The 10,210-nt window shown below is 43.9% G+C and overlaps 1 protein-coding gene across 1 annotated transcript in view; it reads right to left on the bottom strand.

The window, feature by feature from the left end:
* Positions 1–9,053, bottom strand: part of LOC112238823 (ryanodine receptor 3-like) — a gene marked incomplete at its 3' end in the record, with an annotated part of 89,806 nt that extends 80,753 nt beyond the window's left edge. The window contains 1 exon segment of the mRNA XM_042300538.1: positions 8,994–9,053. Within this exon segment, the coding sequence (XP_042156472.1) occupies positions 8,994–9,053 (60 nt within the window).
* Between the last annotated feature and the right edge of the window lie 1,157 nt (positions 9,054–10,210).

The raw sequence follows: 10,210 nt of genomic DNA, 5'->3' as shown, positions 1-10,210 counted from the left end.
TTCAAATGATGCTTCATCAAAAAAAGTTAACACAAATTATATATTTTACATAATATATAATCTCGAAACCCATAACTAAAATATTGTGTAACTGTGTCAGCTACACAGCTGTTAATGTTACGTACATCTGTCCATGAGAGATAATAACATACCCTGTGTAGTAAATATTTGAAGGTTTAGATTTAAGGGTTTTTCCCCCCTATCGTTAAGCACTAAATGGGTTAGCTAAAATACTAGCTGTTTAGAGAAAGTGCTAACTAGTTAGCTAGTTAGCACTTTCGCTTGAAAATGTGTTCACACAGACACATAGTTTGTCCCTGAGGGGCACCAAGCCAAGCATTCCAGTCCCGTGAATCGTGTGCACAAGGTGAAGGAAGGCACCAATGGGATGTCTATTTCAAGATTGTCATAAATCATTGATGTTCAGGGGCATAGTTTAACATCTCTGTGTTTGTCTGTGACAGGTTCATCACGTGCATTGATGTTCAGGGGCATAGTTTAATATCTCTGTGTTTGTCTGTGACAGGTTCATCACGTGCATTGATGTTCAGGGGCATAGTTTAACATCTCTGTGTTTGTCTGTGACAGGTTCATCACGTGCATTGATGTTCAGGGGCATAGTTTAACATCTCTGTGTTTGTCTGTGACAGGTTCATCACGTGCATTGATGTTCAGGGGCATAGTTTAACATCTCTGTGTTTGTCTGTGACAGGTTCATCACGTGCATTGATGTTCAGGGGCATAGTTTAACATCTCTGTGTTTGTCTGTGACAGGTTCATAACGTTCTTTGTTCTATGTGTCCGTGGGGTTTTCAGTCAAATGCATATTTACCTAATAATATTTGTTTTTAAAATGTAATTCTCTGGCTATGTACAATAATATCAAGATTGTCAATTCTCACTATAGGCATACTTCTGAATCTTCCTTATGTGTCTGATGAACCTACAAATCTATTGAAAAACATAGTCCTAAATTACTTTAGTATAGTATGATGACAATCCCAAAATAGGCAACACTTTGAAGTGAAAGTGGCCTTTAATAGTTAGGGGTCAGTAGAGGTGAGCCTTCATGCCAACTAAAGGAGGTAACAAACGAACATACCCACTGTTCATGGTCCGCTTTCTAGCAGTGTTAAACAAAGATAAAGACGAAATAACAATATTACATGGAGTTATAGAAGTCAACTATATAAAATGATACCTAAAAGAGCACGAGTCTCCATTAAAATGTGTCATAAAATGGGTGAATTAACCAAAATAATAATGTCATGTGTGTTTTTTTAGTCCAGGGCCAGGTTGAAATGACTCATCTCTGATACTGAAGTGCCTGGCGTTCTGTGGTTATCACCTCAACAAAACAGAAATTCACTTCACCGCAGTAATGGATGCAAACTTGACACTGATCGGATCGTCTTGCACCCCAGAAGCAGTGAAGCAAGGGCAGCTATAAGCTAAGCTAACTACAAGCAATTCAATTCTAATTGTGTTCAGTTGTCGATCCAATAGCGCTCATAACTTAGCTGACATCTCTTCATAAAGGTGCAGACACTATTATCATACGTATTTAAGTATCTATCTCCCTATTCATGATTACTTATCACTGCTCATCACTAAGAATGGCAGTGGTACTATAGCTGAGGGAGGGAGGGAGGGAGGGAGGGAGGGAGGGAGGGAGGGAGGGAGGGAGGGAGGGAGGGAGGGAGGGAGGGAGGGAGGAGGGAGGGAGGGAGGGAGGGAGGGAGGAGGGAGGGAGGGAGGGAGGAAGGGAGGAAGGAAGGGTACATTCTATTTGTAAATCAAGTGGGCAGAACAGAGAAAGGTCTGTGTCTGACATGGAGTGGGCACTGTCACACAGCTAGACAGGACACTACCGTAGAAGCAATATCTTCAAGACTTATCTTGTGGTCAAAAAAGGAGAAAATATACATTTTATTATTATCCTCTCACTTTGATCTCTTATTGAATACATTATCTTATTGATATTTTATTGAATACATTATTTATTTAATTAAACTTATTGGCATATATTCTTTAACCAGAATCCCGATGAGTCATGAATTGTCAATGTATTATTGTCCATACCTTACAACAACATGATTTGTTTGACATTATGGTCTTTACACTGAGACTCAGTGGTATAAAACACTGTAAAATACTCTACAAAATTCAACTACGTACAAAGCTTTCAAATACTGTAAGAAATGTGAAAGTGTATCACCTATGGTCTTTGACCATGGTCTGAGTTATGTATGTAATGCCGATGATACCATGATAATGTATACAGGTAATGCAGGTATAATGTGTAGGTTATAAAGTGGTTATGTATAAAGGTAATGCAGGTATATGAGTAGGTTATCAAGTGATTATGTATACAGGTAATGCAGGTATAATGAGTAGGTTGTAAAGTTATTATGTATACAGGTAATGCAGGTATAATGTGTAGGTTATAAAGTGGTTATGTATAAAGGTAATGCAGGTATATGAGTAGGTTATCAAGTGATAATGTATACAGGTAATGCAGGTATAATGAGTAGGTTGTAAAGTGATTATGTATACAGGTAATGCAGGTATAATGAGTAGGTTGTAAAGTTATTATGTATACAGGTAATCAGGTATAATGAGTAGGTTGTAAAGTTATTATGTATACCCAGGTATAATGAGTAGGTTGTAAAGTTATTATGTATACAGGTAATGCAGGTATCATTGTTAGGCACTGTATGAGTATACCAACATCTCCTGCAGGGCCCAGGTATAATGAGTAGGTTGTAAAGTGGACAGACAGGGACTGCTCCAGGATGAAACAGCAGATACAAAGGTCAGGTAAAGTTATTATGTAACATACTGCAGGATGGACAAAGGGAGGGATGTATACAGGGGGTATAATGAGGGGGTTATTATGTATACAGGTAATGGGGGAGGGAGAGGAGGGGGACAGACAGGGAGGGATGAAACAGCAGATACAAAGGTCAGGAGGACTGCAGGATGGACAGGGGGATGGGGGGAGGGAGGGAGGGAGGCAGGGAGGGAGGCAGGGAGGGAGGCAGGGAGAGAGAGAGAGAGAGAGGGAGGGAGAGGGAGGCAGAGAGAGAGAGAGGAGGGAGGGAGGGAGGGAGGGAGGGAGGGAGGGAGGGAGGGAGGGAGGGAGGGAGGGAGGGAGGGAGGGAGGGAGGGAGGGAGGGAGGGAGGGAGGGAGGGAGGAGGGAGAGAGAGAGAGAGGTTGGGGGAGAGATTAGCCTGATTGTCTCTGCATTTAACAACACTACATCATTGCAGGACATATACCAAGTATACTAAATACCATCAATGCAGAGAGAAATATAAGTAGCAGTAAATACACAATTAGACATGAGAACTGATGACTTGCAGTAGGTCTCAATTACAAGAGTCTTAAAATGAAGGACGAAATTTGATCATGATATAAATACATCTCCATGAATGTACTGACACACTGCTTTTTCCACTGGTAACCACCCTCAATGTTGGACAAACAAAGTTCTACAACAGCAGATGCTTGGAAGGGGAGAACAACACAATATAATGAATCTGATTGAAGTAATGAGTTTTATAACTGCATTTATAAATAATTTAACAGCTTCAGAAGTCTTTCTGTTTCTTCTCCTTGTTTGTGTTTATGTTGAATGATTTGCCTGAGAGAAGAGAAGAGAAGAGACAAGAGGAGAGGAGAGGATAGAAAACAGGAGAGAAGAGAAGGGAGAAGAGGAGAGTAGAGGAGAAGAGATGAGACAAGAGGAGAGGAGAGGAGAAGAGACAAGAGGAGAGGAGAGTAGAGGAGAAGAGATGAGACAAGAGGAGAGGAGAGGATAGAAAACAGGAGAGAAGAGAAGGGAGAAGAGGAGAGTAGAGGAGAAGAGATGAGACAAGAGGAGAGGAGAGAAGAAGAGACAAGAGGAGAGGAGAGTAGAGGAGAAGAGATGAGACAAGAGGAGAGGAGAGGAGAGGAGAAGAGACAAGAGGAGAGGAGAGTAGAGGAGAAGAGATGAGACAAGAGGAGAGGGAGGATAGAAAACAGGAGAGAAGGGAAGGGAGAAGAGGAGAGTAGAGGAGAAGAGATGAGACAAGAGGAGAGGAGAGGATAGAAAACAGGAGAGAAGAGAAGGGAGAAGAGGGAGTAGAGGAGAAGAGAAGAGATGAGACAAGAGGAGAGGAGAGGATAGAAAACAGGAGAGAAGAGAAGGAGAAGAGGAGAGTAGAGGAGAAGAGAAGAGATGAGACAAGAGGAGGAGAGGTGAAGAGATGAGAGAAGAGGAGAGGAGAAGAGATGAGAAGAAGAGGAGAGGAGAAGAGATGAGAAGAGAAGAGATGAGACAAGAGGAGGAGAGGAGAAGGAGAGGAGAGGAGACAAGAGGAGGAGAGGAGAGGAGAGGAGAGGGAGAGGAGAGGAGAGGAGAGGAGAGGAGAGGAGAGGAGAGGAGAGGAGAGGAGAGGAGAGGAGAGGAAAGAAAACAGAAGAGAAGAGGAGAGGAGAGGAGACAAGAGGAGAGGAGAGGAGAGGCGAGGAGAGGAGAGGAAAGAAAACAGAAGAGAAGAGGAGAGGAGAGGAGACAAGAGGAGAGGAGAGGAGACAAGAGGAGAGGAGAGGAGAGGAGAGGAGAGGAAAAGAGAGAGGAGAGGAGAGGAGACAAGAGGAGAGGAGAGGAGAGGAGAGGAGAAGAGATGAGACAAGAGGAGAGGAGAGGTGAAGAGATGAGACAAGAGGAGAGGAGATGAGATGAGGAGGAGAGGAGAAGAGGAGGGGGGAGGGGAGGGAGAGGAGAGGAGAGGAGAGGAGAGGAGAGGAGAGGAGAGGAGAGGAGAGGAGAGGAGAGGAGAGGAGAGGAGAGGAGAGGAGAGGAGAGGAGAGGAGAGGGAGTAGAGGCAGAGGAGAGGTAGAGGCAGAGGAGAGGAGGGAGAGAGAAGCGAGAGGAGAGGAGGGAGGACAGGGAAAGGAGAGTGTCTAATTTGGAGCATCTGGAAAGGTGAGAGCTCTGAGCATGTCTAGCTCTAGCTAGGTCCTAATTAAATACATTAATGAGTTCCTCAGACATCCTCGACATCCCTTATTGTCCACTGATCCTCCTCTCTCGTTATTACCCTGTCCACCTCCTGTTTATTTTATTTAACCTTTATGTGGTTGCTGTGGAATCACACAGGTGTTGCAACACATTGTTGGTGGATGAGGTGAATTGGTGGATGAGGTGAATTGCCCCTTACAGTGTAATCTCTAGTGCATTGAACATCTCGAAAAACCCTATTTCAATTCAACCTGTTATCATACATGATAATTTAGCCAGATAAGTCATTGAGATGAGATCCTACTCTCTTGAATGATTTAACAGAAAGCCAAACCAATCAAAGCCTTTAACAAGGGTATCTATGTAACTGTCCTCCAGTGCATGTACGTGTCCACTTCCCATTTGGTATTTCCCAGGTATCCGCCCACCTTCACAACACTTCAGTTAGTGTCCGTGTGTGTGTGTTGTGTGTGTGTGTTGTGTGTGTTGTGTGTGTGTGTGTATGTTGTGTGTGTTGTGTGTGTGTATGTGTGTTGTGTGTGTGTATGTGTATGTTGTGTGTGTTGTGATGTGTGTGTGTGTGTGTTGTGTGTGTGTATTTTGTGTGTGTTGTGTATGTTGTATGTGTGTTGTGTGTGTGTATGTGTATTCCTTCCATTAAACGGTTTAAAGGGGACATCTGCTCTTCAAACAACAACAATGTGGTCAACCTGCCACTGTTTTGGGAAACAGCTGAGGGACGGGGCTGAGGAAATGTAACCACTCTCAAATTCATAGACGGAGATATGGATACAAAGAATGACCATCCATGAGACCACAATTATAGTTTTAAACATGTTTTGAGGCTATACAGTGTTTTAGACGTGGAGGAGAGGGGAAGAGAGGGAGAGGAGGGGGAGAGGAGAGGAGAGGAGAGGGGGAGGAAAGGAAAAGAAGAGGGGAAGAGAGGAGAGGGAGGAGAGGGAGAGGAAAGGAGAAGGGGAGAAGAGGAGAGTGAGAGGAGAGAAAAGGAGATAGGAGGACAGGAGTTTGAGAGGAGAGAAAAGGAGATGGAGAGGAGAGGAGAGGAGAGGAAACAGGAGAGAAGAGGAGAGGAGAGGAGAGAAAAGGAGACAGTGAGGAGAGGAGAGGGGAGAGAAGAGGAGAGTGGGAGGAGAGGAGAGGAGTAGGGGAGGAGAAAAGAGGGAAGGAGAGGCAAAGAGAGGAGAGGAGGAGAGGAGTAGGGGAGGAGAGAAGATGGGGAGGAGTGGGGGGGAGAGGAAAGGAAAGGAAAGGGGAGGAGAGGAGAGGAGAGGGAGAGGAGAGGAGAGGAGAGGAGAGGGAGAGGAGAGGAGAGGAGAGGAGAGGAGAGGAGAGGAGAGGAGAGGAGAGGGAGAGAGGAGAGGAGAGGAGAGAGGTGACAATGAGGATGTTACAAATATGAAACCAGTGGGAACAGTGGAGTGTGCGTGGTTGTGTGTCTGTGTGTCTGTGTGTCTGTGTGTGTGTGTGTGTGTGTCTGTGTGTCTGTGTGTGTGTGTGTGTCTGTGTGTGTGTGTGTGTGTGTGTGTGTGTGTGTGTCTGTGTGTGTGTCTGTGTATCTGTGTGCCTGTGTGTGTGTGTCTGTGTGTCTGTGTGTGTGTCTGTGTGTCTGTCTGTGTGTGTGTGCGTCTGTGTGTGTGTGTGTGTGTCTGTGTGTCTGTGTGTGTGTCTGTGTGTGTGTCTGTGTATCTGTGTGCCTGTGTGTGTGTGTCTGTGTGTGTGTCTGTGTGTCTGTCTGTGTGTGTGTGTGTCTGTGTGTTTAGAAGCTAAGGAGAGAGCTTCATCAGCGCCTGTCTGCTCTCCCTTTCTATATTTACTACCAACAAGAGAGAAACAGACATGTAAGGAACTGACGGCAGAGAACGCAGGAGAGAAATAACTGTGTTTCCAACGACACAGTTTAATAACAAAACCCACCGAAAACAGAATAATGAAATAAATGGGTCCATAACCCAACACACACCAGGACAGACGTGCACAAGCACTTACAATAAACAATCACCGACAAGGACATGAGGGGGAACAGAGGGTTAAATACACAACATGTAATTGATGGGATTGGAACCAGGTGTGATGGAAGACAAGACAAAACCAATGGAAAATGAAAAGAGGATCAGCGATGGCTAGAAGGTCGGTGACGTCGACCGCCGAACGCCGACCGAACAAGGAGAGGGACCGACTTCGGCGGATGTCGTGACAAGACATAAAAAAACAACTACAGACAAACAGGACAGAAAAAGAGTAAAGATTAAAAATGAACAGAAGACACAGGCGTTCAGGTGAACCCCAAAACTACCCCACCAATGGAGGCTCCTTAGGGGAGGAAGGAGATCCTTCCTCCTCAGTGAATTGTCTAAAAATGTAAATGGTGAAATATTAAAAAAGATATCAGTTATATATATATATATATATATATATATATATATATAAGTATATAATATAAGTTTAAATAAAACTCTGGGTACATTGACATCATTACAAAACCTAGGAGGCTCACGGTTCTCACCCCCTTCCATAGACTTACACAGTAATAATGACAACTGGAGGACGTCCTCCAACCTATCAGAGCTCTTGAAGGATGAACTGACATGCTGTCCACCCAATCGAAGGATCAGAGAATGAATCTAGTACTGAAAGCATAAGCTTCAGCTAGCTAGCACCGCAGTGCATAAAATGTGGAGAGTAGTTGACTCAAAGAGAGAGAAAGACAATAGTTAGACAAAAGACAAATTAATTTATTCAAAAATGAAGGAGAAACGAATGCAGCTTGATAGTTAATCCATCTGAAACACAACCTCAGGAGGCTGAAGAAATTCGGCTTGTCACCAAAAGCACTCACAAACTTCTACAGATGCACAATCGAGAGCATCCTGGCGGGCTGTATCACCGCCTGGTACGGCAACTGCTCCGCCCACAACCGTAAGGCTCTCCAGAGGGTAGTGAGGTCTGCACAACGCATCACCGGGGCAAACTACCTGCCCTCCAGGACACCTACACCACCCGATGTTACAGGAAGGCCATAAAGATCATCAAGGACATCAACCACCCGAGCCACTGCCTGTTCACCCCGCTATCATCCAGAAGGCGTGGTCAGTACAGGTGCATCAAAGCTGGGACCGAGAGACTGAAAAACAGCTTCTATCTCAAGGCCATCAGACTGTTAAACAGCCACCACTAACATTGAGTGGCTGCTGCCAACACACTGACACTGACACTGACTCAACTCCAGCCACTTTAATAATGGGAATTGATGGGAAAATGTAAATATATCACTAGCCACTTTAAACAATGCTACCTTATATAATGTTTACATACCCTACATTATTCATCTCATATGCATACGTATATACTGTAATCTATATCATCGACTGCATCCTTATGTAATACATGTATCACTAGCCACTTTAACTATGCCACTTTGTTTACATACTCATCTCATATATATATACTGTACTCGATATCATCTACTGTATCTTGCCTATGCTGCTCTGTACCATCACTCATTCATATATCCTTATGTACATATTCTTTATCCCCTTACACTGTATAAGACAGTAGTTTTGGAATTGTTAGTTAGATTACTTGTTGGTTATTACTGCATTGTCGGAACTAGAAGCACAAGCATTTCACTACACTCGCATTAACATCTGCTAACCATGTGTATGTGACAAATACAATTTGATTTGATTTGATTTCATATAGAAACCATACAACAAAAATAATATGTCTGTCAGAGTGTGTGTGAAATGTCATGTGACCTTATCCAACGGTAGCTGGAACACATTATATTGAATTTCTCCTAATGTCATGTGACCTTATCCAACGGTACCTGGAACACGCTATACTGAATTTCTCCTAACGTCATGTGACCTTATCCAACAGTAGCTGGAATACTTTCAACTGGATTTCTCCTCTATTTTATTTAATGAATAATTCAAATTAAAGTACCAATTATCCTACTGGCTCAAAGTGTGGCTCAGGGTACCGTTGGTCTCTGTCCAGGGAGCTGAGCTCGGCCATGGTGGTCACACTATTATAATACCATAAAGTCTCATAAATTGAGAACTGTGGTCTGCTTACTGTAGTTTAAGCAACACTAAAGGGTAACATTGTACAACCCGACCCGGTCCTTCTCGATATGCTGTATACTGTGTCGTGTTACTACATCCCATTTCAAATGAAATACTACATATTCCTGTTCTAACAGAGGACCTTTAACTACTGATCCAAGGTCAGCTCTGTGTTTCCACACCTTGATGGTCAGGGTTAGAATTTGGGAAAGGTAAAATGATCGTAGGTGTGAATAAGGCCATCTTCTTCTATTATTGTTACACTGCAGTGTTACCCTGTTCCTGGAGAGATACCCTCCTGTAGGTTTTCACTCCAACCCTGTTCCTGGAGAGATACCCTCCTGTAGGTTTTCACTCCAACCCTGTTCCTGGAGAGATACCCTCCTGTAGGTTTTCACTCCAACCCTGTTCCTGGAGAGAAACCCTCCTGTAGGTTTTAACTCCAACCCTGTTCCTGGAGAGATACCCTCCTAAGTTTTAACTCCAACCCTGTTCCTGGAGAGAAACCCTCCTGTAGGTTTTAACTCAAACCCTGTTAACAAAATAACAAAATAATAGGACTCCAACCCTGTTCCTGGACACATACACACCTCAGGTTTTAACACACAACACCTGTTCCACACAGCTACACTCTAAGTTTTACACTCACAACACCTGTTCCACACAAACCTCCTGTAGGTTTTACACTCCAACCCTGTGTCTCTGTTCTGTGTTAACGTGTCTTTCAATCCAGAAGTGCTGACAGTGGTGGACAGCTCAGGCAACATCACTTCATCTAACCCATTCCCTGTTCTGAAGGAGAACAGTCCTGATATAGGACACCCAAAATAACAAAATAAGGGAAAAGTGTGATATAGGACACCCAGGGAGGGCAGACAGATGAAAGGAGAACAGTGTGATATAGGACACCCAGGAAGGGCAGACAGATGAAGGGAGAACAGTGTGATATGTCTCTGTTCAGGAAGTGTCAGACAGATGAAAGTGCTGAACAGTGTGTGGATATAGGACACCCAGGGAACCCATTCCCAGATCTGAAGGGAGAACAGTGTGATATAGGACACCCAGGGAGGGCTGACAGATGAAGGGAGAACAGTGTGATATAGGACA

Source organism: Oncorhynchus tshawytscha, linkage group LG18 (genome assembly GCF_018296145.1).
Source record: "Oncorhynchus tshawytscha isolate Ot180627B linkage group LG18, Otsh_v2.0, whole genome shotgun sequence".
In the NCBI taxonomy this organism is placed as follows: Eukaryota; Metazoa; Chordata; class Actinopteri; order Salmoniformes; family Salmonidae; genus Oncorhynchus; species Oncorhynchus tshawytscha.
Note: the sequence above shows the minus strand (reverse complement) of the source record. Positions and strands in the feature narration are given on the sequence as shown.